Source organism: Falco punctatus (assembly GCF_963210335.1).
Source record: "Falco punctatus genome assembly, chromosome: 4".
NCBI classification, from domain to species: Eukaryota; Metazoa; Chordata; class Aves; order Falconiformes; family Falconidae; genus Falco; species Falco punctatus.
The window spans coordinates 85792192-85814498 of NC_137583.1; the positions used below are offsets into that span (position 1 = coordinate 85792192).

Here is a 22307-nt window from a genome sequence, read left to right on the forward strand (position 1 = left end):
TTATCTACACGGTTCATTTTATTTTGATTAAAATTAACACATTTCACTGATGACCTTTAAAGGAATGCTTGCTTCCAGACTCTTAAATGCATCATTGATCTACTACACTTTGTCAGCAAAACAATGATCATTCCTAAGATGCCTCTGAAAAGCTAGTCTTACACAGATCAGTCCATAAAGTTCCCACTGATGTAAGCAATGCAGAGATGCAGAATTTGCATAATCAGCTCATTTGCTGCATTCAGCAACAAGGGACATATTCTGCCAATTCACACCCTCACCAGAAGATTGCTCTAGTTAAGAGGAAATTGCCACATTGCGATTCAACAGACATGAAGTACATTAGCCGGGCAGCAGCTAAGTAAATAAACAAATGAAGATGTATGTAAGTTATTATTACCTCTGCTCCACAGACAATGAAAATGACCTTTGCTGAAAGGCTGGTTCAGAATCAGAAGGCAAAACTTCAGGTTTCCTGTAAGATAAATGTTGATTCTTATTAGCAACAATATTGATCCACACACCCCCTTTTTTTATATTTTGCTTTTTCCATATTAATTTTAATCCAACCACATTGAAGCAACTCCACTAATTTCCTTGGTTCTTAGACATCATCATTTCCAGATACAGAAGCTGCCAGAACTTCATTAGACACCTGTTTTTTTGGTAAGGTTTTGCTAAACTTTTAAATTGTAAGTGCATTTTCCCCTTGAAAGCCATCCTCAATAGGATGCCCACATCTATACAGCTCTCTTTAATCTCCTGCTTGCTACTGCCACCCGGATGCGGCATTTATTGGTATAAGCTTCACTCTGGCCTCTGTGAAGAGGGAAGGCTGTAGCCGACTGTATTAAGCTGTCTCTAAGTCAAATATTCCAGTCTCCTAGTAGATGCAGAACTTTGCTACCACCAGTGGCTTCTGTGCCTATGTTTTCGTATCATGTAGAAGCTCTAATTGTGGTACATCCACCCTGGTAGATATTTTACACATACAGAATGAAAGGCCATACCCAAGGAGCTTAAAATCAAAGCTAGTAAAAGCAAAAGCAAACTTTAGCTTGTGTTATCTAGGTGATACTGCAGACTAAAAATCTTGGTGTATTTACCAGTCCAACTTGATATGGCTCCTAAAGCCTCCTGCCCTAGCAATATGTCCATTGTGAAGGTCAATAATAAACCTACAAATATAAAAGTCTTAAAATAAAAGGATTTATGAAACTACACACTTTGGTTTCAAAGAGTAAATATGTATATCTTATGATGGTTGCCTGTGGTGGGATTTGCATTATTTCACTTCCTAACTAAAACAATCATATAGGAATGCAAGTTTGCCCTGGAGCTTGATATCCTTAGGTGATCAGGTTAATGAAGTATTATTTGGTCATGTGTAGCCACTGTAACTGAAAAAAGGAAACCTCTATCACTGCAAAGTCTTTTGGGCTTTTAAGCAAATCCAGTACAGCAGGAGGCAGAAGGCTACAGGTCAAACTATGGCTTAAGCCATATGACATTACCAGGGAAAATACAAGTGGTGAAAGTCCTGAAGGTACAGAAATATCTTGGGGTGGGAGCAGGGAGGGGACAGTCTTTGAAACAATGAATGAAATGCATGGTTAAGATCAAGAAGTGAGAGTTAAGAGACTGGGACACCACTATTCTGCATCTCGCCTTTTGAGTGATTTAGGGTTTCTCCACTGACCTCCTATGCCTCAGTTCCCTAAAACAGAAATAACATTACTGTCCTCCTTTGTAAGTATCAAAAGCAACACTACTGAAGACCTAAATAATTTTTTACTGCAGTAGAAATTCTAAATGTTTATCAAAGGTATCTTCTACATGGTGTTTCAAATACCTGCCCTCATGTCTTCTACTTGCATCTTTGCTGACATGGTCCATACTTCTATTTAATTCATGTATATATAGGGGAATAAATTTACTTAGGGAATAAATTTACTTAGAAAAGAACAGAGAGGTCAGAGGACCAAGTAAGCAAAGGAAAGTGAGAAAACCCTTATTCTTTGCATAGGCTGAACAGTTTTGCCTTGTCCTTGAACTTTAAGAGAAAGGTAGAAAACAATACATTCAAACTAAGTGCCAATTTCCAGCTGCCTCATGAAATGGGACCTCAGCAGCAGATCTCCTAATGATGGTTAAGTGAGAAAGGCTGCCAGCTCCTTATATTAAACATAATCATCTAGTGGTGCCCTCCACTGAAGAAAGCCAGCAAACATCACAGGTTCTTTTACTAATACAATAATACAAACAGACATGGGTGTTGTAAACCTGTTCCTGCTGGTGAATCACAAAAGGCATTTCTGTGTCTGTTTTAAACCCTTAAGCCATATCAGCATATGAAAACACAGTGAGTAGATTTTTAGCTTTTTTTGCACATCAGGAGGACTCTTGTTTTATATTGAGATATGTTTTTGAAGCCAAGGCCTGGCTGTAGGCGCCCACACTGAGACTTCAGAGGCTGATTTTCAGAGACAACACTTCTAAGAGCTTCCAGTGAGACCTGAAAGAACTGCTGGCTCTTACTTGTTCAGTCGTTGCAAAGCAGCAAAGAGGTAGGCGCCACGAGCACACCCAATTAAGAGGGGGTTTTGTGTGTGTTTTGTTGTCGTTTTTTTTAAAGCACAGTTATGGGTTTAAAAAGCTGAGAAATGGAAGTTGTTTTTCCTGCTTTTAGAAAAGTGAATGTTCCAGTCATTTCAAACCACTGCAATTAATGCATGATAAAATACTATGATTAATGTTACCAAAATGAACCTAATGTCAATATTTTAATGGTGCTCACTGAGTTAATATAAAGCTGCACAAAGGGCTCAGTCCTCGGTAGATGTAAAACAGTAATAAAATTGGGCTGTAATAATTTACAACCATTGCCCTAAAAACTATTAATAAATTGGGACTTCTGATGGCAAAGACCATGTCAATGGACAGAATATGCAACATCCATCACAGAGAAAAACTGATGAGAACTCACCATGCCACTGCTCTGAGCACTCTAGTGAGCTATTCATTTGAAAACAAATCAAATAAAAGGCCATTTATCTTTAAAAGCCCTTAACAAATTAGGAAGCATCTATCTCCTGGACTGTCTGCCCATCCATTTTTCACAGAGATAATTAGCACCCTGACCCAACCATTAATGAAATTGTGTTCTACTTGGACTAACGGAAAAAAGAGTTCTGTAAACAAGAATTCAGCAGTGAAAATGAGCTGTCCCCAGATATGGGTATCTCTACTGCAGAAGCTTTTGTTGGCCTTTTGTTAGAGGCAGAACATGGTCTCTTGCATGGTTTCTTCCATTTTTAGTATAAATTTCTCTTTCATTATGTACTTTTCTTGCAGCTTTTGCAGACTGAGCAAATTCAGCCATCTGCAGCATGAGCAGAAAAGAATAAATCCCTCCAGACAAAACCTCCAGCTTATTCTTGATGTTTACATCAACTTAGAGAATAAATGGAGCCAAGTTCCAATGCAAGTCCTCTTGCAGAGGAATTAGCCACACAGTAAGGCGTAATTTCTACAGGACAGGAGGACAGAAAGATGAGTATAGGAAGTTTTTACTTATATTTCAGGAACGACATTTGCTCATCTCCAGTCTTACCCATTTATTTTCCTATTTGCTACTTATAAACCTTGCAGTCTTACAGGCATAACTTAAAGACGTATGTATTAACAGTTGCACAACTACATCAACAGCCATTTAGATGCAAAAATATATCTTTTAGAGGACTTGGCAAATTCCTAGTCTTTGGATAAAGTGGGATCATTTTTATCTTGCCAGAATCACAGAGCACCATCCCCTACTTTCCTAGGCTGCAAATCAATCAACAATCTCTACAAGTCCCACTGGGACCGTCAGTGCATAACCTCATCTTTTCTGAAAATTTTTTCCCTTCTCTGCTTTATTTAGCTGTACTTCTTTGATGAAGCTTTTCTCATGGCTGCTTAGAAAGGACTTTAATCAAGGGTGTTGTGAACATCTCTGACAACCCATGCAGTGCCTTTTTACCCCATTTTAAGTCACTCAGAAGAATACCGATATATTTTAAAGCGCACATTCACTATTCTAAAAGCGTTCTTGGCTTCTCCCTGTACTCTTATACTAATCTAACTATTCTATAAATATTTATAATATTCATATGCATTTTTTATTGATTTCCCCTTGATACATGCCAGTCTTCAGGCAGTATGTCTGTCACAAAACACATGCAAAAGGCATATATATTTTTAAAGACAACCTTTTCTCTGGTAGTCAGTAAAATAATATATGCCCTTTCTTTGTTTCCTTTCAGTGTTAGAACAATATTGCTAGAAGTTACCCTGCATACTGTGAAGTTCCTGCCTATTGAATTTTCCAAGGAGAAAAAGCTTTCATTGCTTCAGACAAGAGGGCCTTTGGGAAAGATCACTGCTATTCCCAGTCACTGTGAAATAATGCAAGCAGTAACACACAACGGGGGGATACTCTGTGCTGGCATGCCTCAAGGTGCTATCAAAGTATGACTCCAAAGTCAAAGCTTCAACTGCAAAAAGGAGCTTTTACGAAGCAATTCATGTTTTGATTTGTTGTTTGGTATTTGTGTTATACTGCTCGGCTGAAGGGGAACCATTCCTTTCCTTTCCAATCATCTATCAGGCACCTTCAACACAGAGGCAGGTTTAGCACTGAGGAAGGAGGAAGAAAGAGACAGGTAGTATGGGAGCAGAGGGATTTTACCATTACTAAAGTATTTCACTAATTTAATCTAGAAAGTTGAAAGCTGGAAGATGGTTATAAATTTTCAGAAAAGTTCTGTACTGGTAGAAATGTGTCTAGATAGCCAAGATACTAACCAAGATCCCTTGAAAGGATACTGCAGGGATCTGGGTTACACATATTCCTGATCACAGAGGTGAACATCCAAATATACAATGAAGTTCTGATAGAGAAAAACTCTGAATGATCCCACTGAAAATCTCCTCCTGATCATGCTGCTGCTCTGACATCAGTCTACTTTCCAAAATAAAATAAATAATTAAAAAAGAAAAGGTGATTTTGTTTCCAGCACCATCATTCACGAAATTCCTGCCCCACAGATTTGTTTTTTAAATGAACAGTCACTGCCTACTTAAATGTCGGAGTATGTGGGAAGGGGCAAGACCTTTTTTCACAATTCCAAAACAGTGAAACTGGTAAGACAGCAGTGCCCCAGGCTCTTCGTATGCCAGTTGAAGTTGCTTTGCTGCAGAAGAGTTAGCACTGGAATTGTGATTCTAAGAATTCCACGTAAGTTATATTTAGTGGAAGCCTATCATAATAAACACTATAGGAAGCAGTTCATGAAACCAGCAAACGTAACAAAATAATGTTTATGCAGAACTCCAGCAAAGATAGATAAGGCTATCGCTACAGATCACCAATGCAAAATTACTGAAGCAACTTGCTATGCCATTGGTTTGGGGTCTGGTTTCAGTGTGGTTTGGTATTTGTTTGGGTTTTTCTAATTAATACGTTAAACTCTCTTATGTAGTTGAAACACAATCTACAAAAAAATAAGGAAATACCAGGTTTTACTTGAAAAAATTTTGTAGCATATTGTTTGGATTGAAAAATCAGCTCCTGTGTATTGCTAAGCATTACTAAGTCAATCAAAAGCCAGAATGGGAACTTCTGCTATTGGTGAAGCAGGTATCGCTAACACGGGATAATTGACAAATGAGCTTATAAAGGTGTGAATTGTGACATCAAGAAAAATAAAACTTCTTTGTAATGAACTGGAGTGGACAATTTTAATAAACACTTAAGGCAAAAAGGTTTTAATATGGATATTCCTTAAGTTAGGAACATGGCTATTTAAAGAATACTCCTTTAATAAAATAGCCCACATTTCTGCATAGATGAAGGCTCGTGTAAAAAGTGCCACTGATTACATGTGAAGTATTTTGGTTTTACATCAGTAAAAGATAAAGGACCCTAAAATGGTATCTTTTGCTGCCTCCATTGGAAAAAAATTATTGTAGTGTTGAATATACAGAATGGAAAAGTATTCTAACTGCTCGCTACAACCCCAAAAAGCTTCTTGATATGACTTTTTTCATTTTGCTGTATTAGTTGTAGCACCACAATTAGCTTTTTCTTTGACATTCATCAGCATTTTTAGTGCAGTCCTAATGGGCTATTTGTTCCACCTATCACCTGGAAAAAAAATAAAAATTAAATCCAGCACACTGAATTAAGAGTCCTCACTAAACAAATGGTAACATGTCACTTTTTTTTTTTTTAACCTTGTCTTCACAAAGCAAATAGCACAGACACATGTTACCAAAATGCAGAGCACACAGAATTTTAAAAGTAAAATAAAGGAATCTGGGGGATCAGCACTGAGTTTACATCATTTTCTGCCAAGTAAGCACCTGTCCCCAAGCCTTAAGTCTAAAACCGATGCTCTGGGAAGAACTTTTTGCCAGCTTATATACATGGACCATTTCATTCAGGGTGTGTTTGAAGAGCTACCACCCACTTCCCAGACATACCAACTGAAAGAGCTTCCCTATCAGAAATGAAGTAAATATTTGATTAGACAAAAACTAAGGAGAATGAGTCCATCAGACTAAGAAGCACCCCTCATTTCCTGAAAGGGTTTCTTCATTGTGGTTCTTTTGGGTTTTAGACACTGAAACTACAAACACCTGTAGTTTCCTACCTGATAGGCAGATGCAGCTCCTAACAGGCAGTTTACTTGCTGATGTAGCAATTATTCTTGAAAGTCATCTCCTACTTCACAAGACAAGATTTTGGTTTTATCAATGAATGTCTTTGGTAACTCACTGACTATAGGCACTACCTACATCTACCTTAGCAAGTTGTGTGGCACCATAAAATCAGGTCTATACAGCAAAAATTTTGATGCTGAAGATATGGTTTTCACACTATACATGTTTTGGGAAGAAAGAAAGGGAGGGACACTCCTTCAGGTAAGGTCTAGTCAGTTCTGTGAACTAAATATTCATAAGTAGTAGGAGAGCATTATGTGCACTCCTGGAGCATATTCTTAGTTTCAACCAAAAGGAAATTAGCTTACATATTCCAAAACCACTCTGCATTGTAAAGCAAAGCACAGTAAATAGGCAGGATCAGGAGACCTGCTTCAAAAGCATATTCTTGATTCAAAGGAAAACACTAATGTAAATATACCAATAGTCACATGGCTTTCAGCTTATCATTATTTTTTTTATTATTTTTTTAAACTATGTCTTTACCAAACTAAGACAACTAATGCCACAAGACCAGCTTAATTTGAATGAGCAACAGATTTTTGTAATCTTATACTTACCAAAATTTGGCTCTAACTTTAGTTTGTTATACTTAAGAAGCAATCTGCCACGTAGGGAAGCTGAGGGGGAGTGTTAACCCAAAACTGCAGTTATCTGCACTGTAAATTCCTAGAAAAGCACTTAATGTTGAATCCTAAGATGATACTTTTTAAGGTTACCAAAATAAAACCCCATTTTGTACTGAACAAATAGTGCACCTTATAAAAAACGCTCCTCATTCTGCTGTTCTCGTTCTTGAACAAAGTTTTCCCCCAGCAGTGCTTCCCTTCACCAGGAAACTCAGTGCTCTACTGTGATACCAGGGCCTCTAAAAAGGATCATTTCAAACTTATGGAGATAAAATCAACACTCTGAAATGCACACGTTTCACATTTAAAAAGCTTCACAACTCCTGTAGAACTGCTACTTTGAAAACTGAAAGAATTCTTTCAAGTAAATCAGTAAAATCCACTCCCTATGTCTGTGCTCTTGCTAACAGGAGAGTTGTCAGTTTTAATTCAGAGAAACAGTTAAGCTTGGACTACTGTATTATTATAGCCACTACTTATAAAATATTGTATAGCTGCATTTTACCACACTGAATCCCAAGCCTCCAAACAAGCTGTTTAATTTTGCACCTAAGAATGACAACTCCAATAATAAACCAGCACAAATTATGCAGAAGGATCAGAGACCTTACAAACACATTCTCAAACTTATTGAATGAATAAATCAAATATCCATACCCAGCTGCTTTATGTGCAAAGGCAGTCTTATCCCTGTCAATGCATTTTAGTGTTAATTTTTTCATGTAAATTCTATTGATTTTAAAATATTTTACAACTCTTAATTCTCCAGGCAAATTCTAGCAAGAGGAGTAGGAAGAAAAGGAGATCTGTGCAGTCTTACTGCAAAGCTGCAATGTGGTTCTCTCTGGAGAGCCCTCTGCAAGAATTTATGTGTATGAATTCAAACCAACTGATTTTTCACAATAAGTTGCAAACATGGCCATACATATGGGATAATCCACCTACATTACTGACCACTGCTGTTCCTAGAAGGGTGCTACACCTTGCAGTGAAAACCTGTCAGTTAATTCTGGTGCTCCTCTGGAGACTATGAGGGCTGTGCTTTTCATCGTAGGATGTGATGGACCACTCCTTTTCATACAAGCTCCTGTAGTCCGTAGCTGCATTTCTGAGTGGTCGGGACTTCTGCTCTTTATGTGTCAAACAGCTCGGTCTGGTCGAGTGGAGTAAGATCACACAGTTCCCGATAGTGAATCTTCAGTATTAGATACCTCGTCCAGCACCACAAAGAAACTTCACGGCAGGATTCAATTATCCAGGGCAACATTGGCCTGAACTGAATCATGAGAACTGTCTATTTAAATATAAATCACAACCACCGTACTTCTTACTATTACATACATGGAAATTATGCTTGTACCCATTACGCTCATTTGAAAATGCTCACTTGAAAACAAACCCATCTGATCACTTTGGGGAGATAGCAAGGTACGTACACCCTAACGGGCTCTTGAAGAGACACATTTCATATGCAACATCTGCTGCTGCAAGGCTTTTGGCTTGGTTTACCTCATACCTTTGCTGCTTGTCTCCAGAGACGTTGCTGGACCATCCATCTATCATTCTGTGCTTTGTGCAAGTAGGACTTACATTGCAACTTAAGCACAACAAAGTTCAGAATTATCTGGAAGCAGCAGGGGTTTTTTAGCTGAGATGTTATCACCTAATTGGTTATACTCTTATAGTTTTCAAGACTACTGGTTGGACTCAAATTACCCAGCAGTCCAAAAAAAAGATTTCTGATATAGGCACAGACAAGTAAGGTCTAGGGGATCAGGCAGATATATAACATCCTGTGGCATGGAAAACATAGCCAGCTGAGGCTGAAGAGATGCATAGGAAGTAAAACAGCAGGAGGAGGGTCAATTTTCTACAGAATATGAAGCCTAGTCCCCAGGGTTGCATAATCCGGCACAACCTTTCATATTTCAGATAAACTTTAAGAAACCCGCAACACAGGCAAGTCATCTTCTGAATTCGATACCGATTGGTAGCTCTTAGAAGACAAAAATCAGACATACTGACTTGCTATAAAAATATTGATAGTTATGGTAAATTTGACTTTCCTGTTTAAAATTTCTAGGCACAGAGCATTAGGACTGGAGCTTAAATCTACATCAAAGAGAAAATGAAGTGGATGTGGAGAGAATCTTACGACATTTCCATTTTATCTTCAGACTGAAAAATAAACACAAATTACTATAAAATATTAGCTTCCAGTTTTAACTTTTTTCCTCAAAAAGATATTAAAATAGCTTCACTTTAGAAAAATTTTAGGAACCACTGACTGAACTCTTCAGTGTACCCAAAACTATTAATATTCAAGAAAGTTCCAACCTTAAAAGGAAACCCAAGACAGTTGCTCACTTTCTAGCTGTTTAATAGCCAGGTCTATATGATGTCCTCCTTGCATTTAAAAAACCCATGAGCCTGCTGCTCAATGTGGTGGGTGCCCTGGTGGCAAAGGACGAAGAAGGCAGAGCTACTGCATATTGCCTTTGCTTCAGCCTTCACTGCCAAGGCCAGCCCTCAGGATTCCTAGACCCTGGTGGCAAGAGAGGAAGTCTGGAGAAAGGAAGACTTGCCCTTGGTCATGGAGAGTCATGTTAGAGATCACTTAAGCAAACCTGACACCCACAAATCCATGGGCCCCGACGGGATGCACCCCCAGCTGCTGAGGGAGCTGGCAGATGTTACTGCTAAGCCACTCTTCATCACCACTGAAAGGTCTTGGAGAACAGGAGAGGTGCCTGAGGACTGGAGGAAGGCCGGTGTCACTCCAGTCTTCAGAAAGGGCAAGAAGGGCCCAGGAAACTACAGGCCAGTCAGCCTCACCTCCATCCCTGGAAAGGTGATGGAACAGCTCAGCCTGGAGGTCACCTTGAAGCACGTGAAGGAAAAGAAGCTTATCAGGAGCAGTCAGCGTGGATTCACCAAGGGGAACTTGTGCTTGACCAATCTGATAGCCTTCTGTGAGGGAATGACTGGCTGGGTGGACGAGGCCAGAGCAGCGGATGTTGTCTCCCTTGACCTCAGCAAGGCTTTTGACACTGTCTCCCCCAAGATCCCCACAGGCAAGCTCAGGCAGCGTGGGCGCGACGAGCGGCGGTGGGTGGGCTGGGACCTGGCTGCGTGGCAGACTCAGGGGGCTGTGACCAGCGACGCAGAGTCGAGCTGGAGGCCGGCAGCCAGCGGGGCTCCCCAGGGTCACTGCTGGGTCCAGGCTCGTTCAATTTACTCATCAGTGACCTGGGCGAAGGGACAGAGCGGACCCTCAGCAGATCTGCTGGCGGTACAAAACTGGTTCACCCGAAGGCTGCGCTGCCATTCAGCGAGGCCTGGGCAGGCCGGAGAGTTGGGCAGAGGAGCTGAAGTTCAACACAGGCCAGTGGAAGGTCCTGCCGCGGGGGAGGGACAGCCCCCTGCACCAGTATGGGCTGGGGCTGGCCTGCTGGGGGGCAGCTCTGCGGGGAAGGGCCTGGGAGCGCTGGTGGGCAGCAGTCTGACGTGGGCCACCAGTGGGCCCGTGGACAAGGTGGCCAACGGTATCCAGGGGTGCATTAGGAGGAGTGTGGCCAGCAGATCGATGGAGTTTATTGTCCCCCTCTACCCTGCCCTGTGGAGGCCGCATCTGGAGTGCTGTGTCCCGTTCTGGGCTCCCCAGTTCAAGAGACAGGGAAATACTGGGGAGGGTCCAGTGGAGGCTACGAAAATGATGAGGGAACCGGAGCATCTGCCTGATGAGGACAGGCTGAGAGAGCTGGGGCTGTTCAGCCTGGAGAAGAGAAGACTGAGAGGGGATCTTAGCAATGTCTGCAAATATCTTAAGGGCGAGTGTCAACAGGATGGGGCCAGGCTCTTTTCAGTGGTGCCCAGCGACAGGACAAGGGGCAACGGGCACAAACTGCAACATGGGAAATTCCATCTGAATATAAGGAAAAGCTGCTTTACTCTGAAGGTGACAGAACCCTGGCACAGGCTGCTCAGAGAAGCTGTGGAGTCTCCTTCTCTAGGGACATTCAAAACCCGCCTGGACATGACTGTGCAACCTGCTCCAGGTGAGCCTGCTTTAGCAGGGGTTGGACTAGATGATCTCCAGAGGTCCCTTCCAACCCCGACCATTCTGTGATTCTGTGAATATTCTGTATGAATACACCATGCTAATAATATTTGTTATCTGGTATGTCTCTATTTCTAGGGATACAGCTAAGCATACAAACTCCCTGGCTGACTTGAAAACTTCAGCCGTTATCATCAGCTCAATCCACACGCTGCAAGAGTAAGGTGACTTCAAGGAATCACAAGGCAGATGTCAGTAGCCTCTTCGGGCAAACTGGTAAAAAGCACAATACCCTTGGCAGACATTCAGCTCTGCAAACAGTACAATGCCATCTTATTTCACTTATCTATGGTCTACAGATATTCTCAGGTATTTTCTATAGGATTAACAAAATTTAATAGCTATCAAATAATTTGCATATTAGAGTACTGACCAAAATGTAAGATCCATGTGAACACATAAGTGCCTGACCACTCAGCACTCAAAAGCCCTGCTCTGCCGCCACCAAGCACTCCGCTGACACTTCAGTTATTGGCATTAACATTTGCAATGCACATAAAAGTCTAATTTAAATCTGCACTGAGATCCACCTGAAGTTTAAGAGACTGACAGAACCTGGCACCTCCTTTGATCTCAAAACACCACTGCTATCCACCAGCTACACATTTCTCTACTGATCTCATTTGAAGGGCACATTTGAAGTAGCTCTTTTTAGAGCATACCTAATAGATCTGGCTTCACAGTGTTAGCCATCTCCTTTATAAAAACCGGGAAGGAGCTATATGTTTTATCAGCAGGGATTAATAGTTGGAGCATTCCCTCGGGAGGCTGATGACCCACATTCGGGTACCTCCTCTGTCAGAGGGAGTTCACATCAAAATCCTGCTTCAGTCAACACAGCGCTCTCCTACCCAGACATGACATTATTCTTGGGGAAGCAGATTCTTTCCTCCTTGCTCTAAAAGTTAAATATATTAATTAAATTATTTTCATAAAACAGTTAAACAGGAGAAGCATGTGGAAGCCTGACTCTGCAGTCCACTGACATGGATACAGTTTGTTCTCCAACATTTACTTACCCAAACCTCTCTTTCATACCTTGAATAAATCCTCCACATACTTCACTACGGTATTACAAGAACTTCATACCCACTGTTGCCTTCTTTCTAATATGTGACATGTTTTCAGGGAAAAGCCTAACCTCTGGTTTTGCAGGACATTTTTTCAAGTAAGATGAGTGGTTCTCTCACTATCTTTAGAAGATTCTGCACTTGGAGTCACAAAAGGAGGAAATAACTTCCTGCAGCACAGTGTAAGATGTCTAAATGCAACAGAGCAGGATTTTACATGCTTCATTCTTCCTGCTGTTCCTGGTTTTCCACTGACAAGCTCAGCCTGATTCCTTCCTTAGTACACTTATCCTGACAGATTGTACTCTTCGTATACAGCAGGTTCTCCTTCTGCCCTGTATACACAGTCTAACTACCACATTCAAAACAAATACACCATGGCCAAAAGTCTTACGTGGGTTTGCTGAATGGGTTAAACTCCCATATAATGTTGTGAGTACAGTAACATCTCATTTTTGGAAACGAAAATAGGCATCACGTGACTGCCAGAAGATCACGCTCCTATTTAGAAAATGAGCAAATACTGAAAAAACCAACAGCTCCTTTCTGCTTCTCAGCTTGATCATAAATAATAAACATTACAAATCACAAGAAGATGGCTTTTGGTGAAATTCTAATTTGGACAACTTTATAAACGTCTTTTTCCCTATCTCCTTTCAGCCATCCCAATGAAATACAGTATCCCTTACTGATACTGTAACCCTTGTGTACTAATTAAGCACTTACTTAACTGCACATAGCATTCAACCAGCTACCATAGACTTTGGAGTTGTGAGCTTTCTTTTTTTTATTATTATTATTTCTTTTTATTTAGAAGGTTCACTAAGTTTAAAAGAGTTGCATAAATTATCACTGAACTCTGCAACCATCAATTTACTCCTCGGGTATAATGGGTGATGAGAAGACTCTCATTGACTTCCAGGATTTCCCCTCATAGGTTTTGATGAGCACCCATACTGAGACAGCAGGTTCTGAAACACCTCCTGCCTCTTCGGACTAGATGCCAGTGAGGACATTCGTGCCCATACCACCCTTTCAGTCTTGTGGTTTCCCAAAGCAGATTCTTCTGTACTTTGAAGGAGTAGATCTGATGCAATGTCTAGACTGCCATCCAGAGGGTTCAAGAGGGCAACAGGGGCTTTCACAGTGGTCACAACAACAGCCTACGGAAGCAGTGGTGGTGGTGGGAGGGTGTTCAGGCCCCTGCTGTGAGGTTCTGGTAAAGACTGATGTTGAGCAGAACATTTCCACTATTCTCATGAGAATCATTTTAACAGATGTAGGAAGGAAAAGCAATTTGCCAATAACCTTCACAAACATTTAACTTCTAAAATAACGTCTTTTGTTTTGATGAGTTTCATTTTATTGTTTCTAAAGTAAATTTTTTACCTAATGAAAGCAGCTCAGTTCTGCTGCCTCTTTTAGGACATTCTATAACTTCACAACCACTGCTGGCTTCTTTTTTTAACAAAACATTTTTAAGACCTATTTCTATATATTTTATAAATAGATAAATCTACATCTGGAGAAAACAAGCTAAAATAAACAAAAAGAAAGCTAAAAACCCCAAAGGCAATGAAAATTGTATCACATTATCAGCCACGCAAGGAATTTTTATGTAACCTGGATGAAGTTCCTCTTCAGATTTTATTCTACAATATGTCATTGTGTTGCATCTGGCAGAAAAATAAGATGCAAAATCAAAGTTCTGTGGACTGAATAGCTTTTTTTAAGCTATTCGGTGGGCTTACTAAAATCAGGAACTGGTCAACATTTGTGTTTTGGAGTAAAACTACCGGGTAATAAAGAAGCAAATGTAGAACACTGCCAGAATATCGATGCTTCTTCCACAGGTATAAAAGATTTCTTAATGTTGAAAATTTTGGAATGAGAGCTGTTCATTTTGCAATTTAACTTCTAAACAAGATTGAAAAAGTCCTTAGCAAGAAAGTGTCTGGATAGTATTATTGGAATTACCTTGTAGTCCAGTAGAACAGGATACCATAGCCAGAAAATACAGACTCAGAAGTGGGCCCCTCACAACATGCCTATAGGTAGACTACCTACACAAGCAGACCCACCAAATAATTATGACAATCTGTTCCCATAAGATACTTGTCACACAAATAAGGCTTGGTACGTTTAGTCACTACACAAAGTCTATGATAACTGCTTTTATTATAAGCCACTTGTGCTTGTTTATAGTCCCTTGTTTTGACACGCTGCAGATCATGTATAATTAAAGATAACTGTTACTTTCTTCCTTCCTCCACAATACAGTAAAGCCTGTAAACAAAGACAAGCTCTGGGACCATTAAGAGAGGCCCTTGTTTGCAGACTGTCTTTCCAACCATCTCCTTCAATTTCAATACTAAAACTGTCAAGCTTAATTAAGAGTTATGGGGCATAACCATTTCAAAACCATAAATCCATATGGCAGAAAAGTAACATGACTGCCTTAGTGAACATCTCTTTTTAAATAAGCAATATCTCTTTCTGAGACCTAATTTAGGTTCCTTATACACAACTTTGTATTGTAAATATCTTTATTGCTTCTCCTGCAGAGAATATAAAGACCATCATAAAATAATTTCATCCTGATGTCTTCTGCTTTATTTGACTATTTAAAGTGGAAGTGGACCTCAATGCATACTCTAGTACTTACGCTGCTATTCCATCCAAATTCACCATAGCTTTTTGTGACTCTTCAAAAACTCTGCAGAGAACTGCATTTCTCTCCAGCTTCTTTTAATATTTTCTTTCTAAAGTTGCTTTGCCTTTTCAGTGTGCACAGCCATCCACATGTCCTCACAGCCTCAAGCGGAATGATACTGAGGAAGAAGTGTCCAGACCTCACCAATTAACTGTTGCCCTTTAAAAAACAAATCTTTAACATTCAGCACACCCAGCCTGAGACACCAATGATCCACTCCAAGAAAATCCACTGAAACAACCTAGTGCAAGCTTAGATTTAAACCCTAAAGCCACCTTACCCATGCCAGGGGCACTACATATTTGCTTCCATTTTGACAATACTTAGGTCTTCCACCAGAACCTCTGCTGTATCAGTGTCCTAGTAAACACACCAAGGCACAAATCCCAGTGCAACCTCAATCATACTGGTACTTTCAACAAGAAACTGAAATCTAATGGACAACTGCGTAAGTGCTTCAAAGGCTTGAACCTCACAATATCTGAGAGAGTTTAAGATCAATGGAATTTTCCCATTCTCAGTGTTACAAAAGTCCCATGTACAGTCTTACCATTAACTTCCATTTATTTAAAGCTATTTTCTGGCCTTTATAGCAAAGAAGTTACACTTGAAAATGCAAATCCTAAAGGTTTAAAACCAGAAGTGTGATTATAACAGTAGCACAATTATTGCTATTTCTTAATCTAATGAATTTTGTAATAAGATTGCATGAGGAAACCTTTGGCTTTCTTCATCTGCTTCATGGACTAACACAGGAGTTCAATTTATAGAACTGCTGATCATACAATAGCCATCCTGCAGCCACCCCCTTAAAATAAGTTTCCTTAAAAACTAAAATGGTTTCTGTCTTGATGAGCACTTTTTTATGTGTTAAGCAACACTTGGGTCAACTTATAAAGAAAATCATAACTGAGTATCTAAAAGAATAATTTATGCAGACTAAACACTAGCTGAAAAATACTTTTATCAGCTGTTTATTCAGACCCAGAGAGGCACAAAAAATACACCCTGACCAGTGAGTTAATACATTTTGGGAAAAGATACTAAGAAAAGGTGCTAAGCCTCTCTCTTCTTCATTACCCTATCTGGAAAATGTGTTTAATAATAATGCTTTGAACTTAAATTTCCATTTGTAGATTTGAAATCACTTTACAAAGGTGCAGAAGCATTATTATTCTCATTTCACAGTTGGCCTCACTAAGTACAGAGATTTGTAGCAATTTGTATGTGAAGCAGTGTTCTCTAGTGAATAAGTTAAGAGTCTGAAATTACCTCCCCAGGGTTTTCTTCCCAGCTCAGCTGTAAACTTCAGTCTACACCGAAACCCACTGGGGCAAAACCAGACACAGTCCACCTGAAATTGGTGGGTTTCTGCATGGGAATAGGACTCCAGGCCAGAAACTGATGACATATCTGAAGAATTTCTGCCTAACATTGATCTAGTCAGTTAAAATTCACTTTTCTGGACCACAGGGGAGATGGTCATCACAGAGGTCATCACAGTATTCAGACACAAAAACATGCAAAGAAATGAAACGGCACATTTCCAGAAGAAAAAGGAAATACTAAGATACATACCAATGGACAGTCTGGAGTTCAGTCAGGAGAACTCCTTAATTTCCATCACCACAATTTTTTCTCCTCTTCTGTTGACAAAAAAAAAAAAAAAATCTTTCACCCCAATTTCCTGCAATACAGTTCTTCCTACTTGATAAATAATTCCTCCTCTGGACAACAGCCCCTGCACATGGCAGCAACCTTAGCTATGGGATTCAAATTTTGTCATAGAAAACACTTCTGTTTGCTAAGTCCAAGGATTCTGGAAAACATTAAGAGTGCATCTTCATAGAGTGGTTTAAGTTGGAAGGGACCTTAAAAATCAACTAGTTCTAAGCCCCCTGTCACGGGCAGGGACACTGGCCACCAGCCCAGGCTGCTCCCAGCCCCGTCCAGCCTGGCCTTGGGCACTGCCAGGGATGGGGCACCCACAGCTGTTCTGGGCAGCCTGTGCCAGCGCTTTGCCGCCCTCATGGGAAGGAGTTTCCTCCTTACAGCTACTCTAAAACTCCCCTCTTCCAGTTTAAAGCCATCCCCTCCTGTCCTATCACTACAGACCCATGGAAAAAGCCCCTCTCCAGGTTTCTTGTCGGCCCCTTTAGGTACTGGCAGGCTGCTGTAAGGTCTCCCCGGAGCCTTCTCTTCCCCAGGCTGAACAGCCCCAACCCTCTCAGCCTGTCCCCACAGCAGAGGGGCTCCAGCCCTCTGAGCATCTGTGTGCCCCTCCTCCGGGCTCGCTCCAACAGGCCCGTGTCCTTCTTGTGCTGGGGGCCCCAGAGCTGGACGCAGCACTCCAGGTGGGGTCTCACAAAGGCAGAGCAGAGTGGGAGAATCACCTCCCTCAACCTGCTGGTTGCGCTGCTTTTGATGCAGCCCAGGATAAGGTTGGGCTTTCCAAAGCACACATTGCTGAGCCATTGTGAGCTTCTCATCCACCGGCACCCCCATGTCTTTCCCCTCAGGGCTGCTCCTGATCCATTCTCCACCCAGAGTGTTATTTGCTCTTGGGATTGCCCCAACCCTTGTGCAGGACCTTGCACTTGGCCTCAAAGAACTTCATGAGGCTCGCACGTGCCCACCGCTCAATCCTGTCAAAGTCCCTCTGGATGTCATCCCTTCCCCCCAGTGTGTTGACTGCACCACACAGCCTGGTGTTATCAGCAAACTTGTTAAGAATGTGCTTGATCCCAGCGGCCACAACTCTGACAAAGAAAACTTCTGTAGGTTTCTTTTTGAGTTTGAGTTTGTCCAGGAGCTCTTTGTTCATCCATGCACCCTCCTGGCATTTTTGCCCGACTTCCTCTTCGTTGGCACACATCACTCCTCAGCTTAGCAAAGGTGATGTTTGAATATTAACCAACTTTCTTGGGCCCTTCTTCCCTCCAGGGCTTTATCCCATGGTACTCTACCACAAAGATCCCTGAAAAGGCCAAAGTGCACTCTCCTGAAGTCCAGGGTAGTGAGTTTGCTGTGCACCCTCCTTGCTGCCCTGAAGATCTTGAACTCCATCATTTCATGGTCACTGCAGACAAGGCAAGGCTGCCTTTGAGCTTCACATTTTCCCCCATCCTCTCCTTGTTGGTGAGAACATGGTCATCAACACATTCCAGGAACCTCCTGGATTGCTTATGCCCTGCTCTGTTGCACCTCCAACAGATATTAGAGTGGTTGAAGCCCCCCATGAGGACCAGTGCTTGTGAATGTAAGGCTGGCAGCATTTATCTGTCTATAGAGGGCCTCATCTTCTCAGTCATCCTGGTTGGGCAGCCCGTAGCACACTCCCACTACAATGCCACCTGTCCCTGCCCTCCTTTTGATCCTGACCCATAAGCTCTCAGTTGGCTCCTCATCCATTCCCAGGCAGAGCTCCATGCACTCCAGCTGGTCGCCGACTCAAGAGGGCAACACACCTGTCCTTGTCCCCCCTGCCTGTCCTTCCTAAAATGCCTGCATCCTTCCATTCCAAGACTGCAGTTATAGGAGCCATCCCACCAGGTCTCCCTGATACCAGTCAGATCATAGCCCTGCAGGCATGCACATGTCTCTTAACTCCTCGTTCATTCCCCATGCTATGCAAGTTTGTGTGGAGGCATTTAAGTTGGGCCCCCGATGAAGCTGACTTACTGGCTGGAATGGTTGCAATTCCTTTGTGTTGCTCTTCTGACCTGTGACGCCTTCTCCAGGCTCTGCGCATCTCTTGCTTGCACTGGCATCAAACTGGTAGGAGTGGGATGGATGGAGGTTCCTCTCCCACAGCAACTTTAAAGCCCTCTTCACCAGCTTGGCAAGCCTATGACCAAAGATAAGGGACCCCAACAGCCCCTTATCTGTTAACTGGGACCATTTTAGAAAGTTCTATTCTCACATACCACTCTATCACTTAGGTTATACTTTCACCAACACTTCCAGTTTCACACTAGATTAAAGGCTAAAACCACAGAAGTAGTAAGGTATTTTTCATTGTTAGAATTTAGAGAACAGATATCAGGCCTGTACAGCTAACGTGTAGAAAAAAAAATTTTTTTGATGTTACAGTCTTTATTATCTGTTCTTCAAAAAGCTGCTGACTTTCAGGGTCAGGCCTAAACCACGACGGCCCATCAAATCAAAAGAATCACTCTTACCAGCTTCTAAACTACTCCAGTTTCTTCCCTAAACATCAGTTGGCCAAGAAAGGACAGCAACACAGCCACAGATGAGGGATTAAGCCAAAAATATTTTTTCAGACTTTTAACTTTAAATAAACAGAGACCTTAAGTGTTTGCAGAGGTGATATATTAAAAAAAAAACAACTGCAATAGTTGCTACTGAAATCAATCTCCTTACTCACATTTCTCTCAGCTGTAATAGCCTGTACATGTAAAACTTGCATGGACAACCAATATTGTACATGAAGGAGAAAAGCACAAATGAACTGCCAAAACAAAAATTTTAAGTGTTTTTAATTCAGTAAAAGTATAATAAATTTTATACAGAATATGAGTAGGAAGCAGACAGATCAAACTACTTTTCCAAGCCCAATCTGTCAGACAAAGAACAGATGCTGCTAAACTGGAGTTGTCATAATTCAAGATTTTGCTACTGAGGTTGACACCCCTGCAAAATTTTGTAATTCATAATTCATAAGGAAAAGGTCAACAAGCCTATTTAATAATTCAATTTGTCTAACAGAAGATTTTTTTTCTTTCTCTTATACTTCTCAAACACAGAAAAGCCTGTTCAAATTAATCAGGAAAAAAAAAAATCAATAGCTGAAAAACCCTCTGTGTTTTTTGCAGTTTATTTCAGGGCAGCACCTCCTCATTTGTATTAGTTTGGTGTTGAGACATAAAACCAAACCAGATTCATGCTACTTTGTGCCCAGCACGATAACTACTATGCCATGTCTTTGCAGCTTTTGACACTGCCTCTGTACACAGTTCTCTCTCTAACACTCCTTGACTACAACCACAGTTAATCAAGCATGAATACATGTTGATGATGGTGACAAAAACTTTGGGTCATATGTGTAAACCAAACGCATTTAACTTAACCACCAGCATTCAAGATCTCTTGATGAGTCCTGCAACACACCATAGCACATGAATCTTTAAAGGAGACCTCAGTGAGAGCCCACTTCCCTCCCCAGCCAGGGCAGTACAGGGTCTCCCCAACATGTGAAGCATCTTCTCTACACAGGACTCAAAGTTAGGGAGGATGTTGCAGGGGAGCCTTGCATGCTGGGTAAAAATTCACCAGAAAAGAGAAGCTGTTGCACAAAACGTGATCTGCTGTTGCAGCGGACTTCTGTGTTTAAGAACCTTTGCTTCTGCTCCACTACAACTGCACTACAACCAAATCAAAGTTTCCTGTCAACAAGATCTACTGGGAATACACGTTACTTTCAGCTTAGCAGCTTTCAGGCTTCTTATGCCACCTCCCACTTCCTTCCTAAAGCCACGACAGAGATCATTATCGACTAATATGACAACAGCTAACAAGGGTACAGCTGATAAATTGTAGGTTTGATCCTGTATACAATGTTCATATGCCTCCAGCAGATGGTTCATCTGTCTGGTTTTGAAACAGGAGGTAGCACTGAGACTAAACGTAGATGAACTGAAGAAATCATATCAAATAGAAGGTTTTATTTTGGAAAGCACATTCAAAGAGCATCTTTAATTCTGGGTAGAATTAAAGAAAAGAAGGAAGAAGACTAGTCCCTTCAGGACTGTGTTGTTTTCAGTTCTGCACATGAATATAAATCTTCCATCAACGTTCATAATTTCTGAACCAGGACAAATTTAGAGGAAGCAGAGAAAATCGAAGAAGATAAATAACAAACGATGGAAGCATGAAAATATCCATGCACTTACACACATGTGCACACACCCCCACACACAGCAAGGCATACTTTGCCATATGGGATTACAGCTCTGTATTTAGCTGATGGATCAAGTACCAATAAATTTTTTTAAAAGCTGAATATTACTTTTCTAATAAAAATAAAGTCAAGGATTTACAATAGAAAATCCTTTTTAATGAAAAGCAAATGACATTTAAAACTTAATAGCCTTTAGGTCTAATAAAAAAGTTAAATCCTTTATTTAAAGAAAAGAAACATTCTTTAATAATCACAGCAACTGCTGTGCACAAAAGGAACCACTTGCAATGCAATGGGTCCTGCTTACGGCAGTCTGACTATGGCAGACAGTAGCCATACTAATGGAAGAAAATGCATATGCCTAGAAGTAAAATGATAAACCATTTAAATGGGATTAAATTGAGGGGCCATTAACTTTTCCTTTTAAGAACACTTTCAAAAAACATTAACAAGTGTATGCACTCAGCTCTAGTGATGACTAAAAGGACAAACGGATCTTTAGGAATTAATAAGTAATTAAGAGTTAGAAAATTTGGACCAACTTTTCAAGATTAAGCACAGACTGAGCTGGCACGTGGCATTTGCTGGTACCAACACTGACTCTGCTGCGTGGGCCACCACCAGTGTGACTCGTGGAGACTTGGGAAGCGCTGTGACACAGGCAAACTAGCAGTCATAACTGGCAAAACAGTATCGTAACCAGACAAATATTTATTTCACTGGCACTATCGTGTATTGTCAAACCTAAATTTAGTGAGCACAGCCCCAACCCCACCCCAGGGACTGTCACAGTGTCAAAGCGACTTGCTAAGTTTGAGCCTTCTGTGGAGATCCTGCACCCAGAGGTGGGAGCTCTGTGTTGGTTTTCTAAAGGGGCACCATTTGGCAGTGTTAAGTTTATGGTTGGACTCTATGACCTTAAAGGTCTTTTCTCTATGATTCTATGATTTCACCCCACGTGCCAACTGGGAAAGTCTATGTAACTAACTTCCCTCCACCCTCAAGCCATTTTTCCTGACATAGCAAACGAACAGGCTGTTTTGATCATTAGGAGAATATTTAGCAAAAGAAATTCTAGATGTGAAGCGTG

General features: G+C 41.1%; 1 protein-coding gene across 3 annotated transcripts in view; it reads right to left on the reverse strand.

Annotated features, from left to right (window-relative positions):
* Window positions 1–22307, reverse strand: part of TPK1 (thiamin pyrophosphokinase 1) — a 314750-nt gene that overhangs the window by 251350 nt on the left and 41093 nt on the right. For 2 of the 3 annotated variants that reach the window (XM_080386108.1, XM_080386110.1), the window contains exon 2: window positions 401–475. The exons of the other annotated variant lie outside the window; for it this stretch is intronic. In XM_080386108.1, the coding sequence (XP_080242234.1) occupies window positions 401–475 (75 nt within the window). The remainder of the gene's footprint in view (window positions 1–400; window positions 476–22307) is intronic. 3 annotated transcript variants of the gene reach the window in all.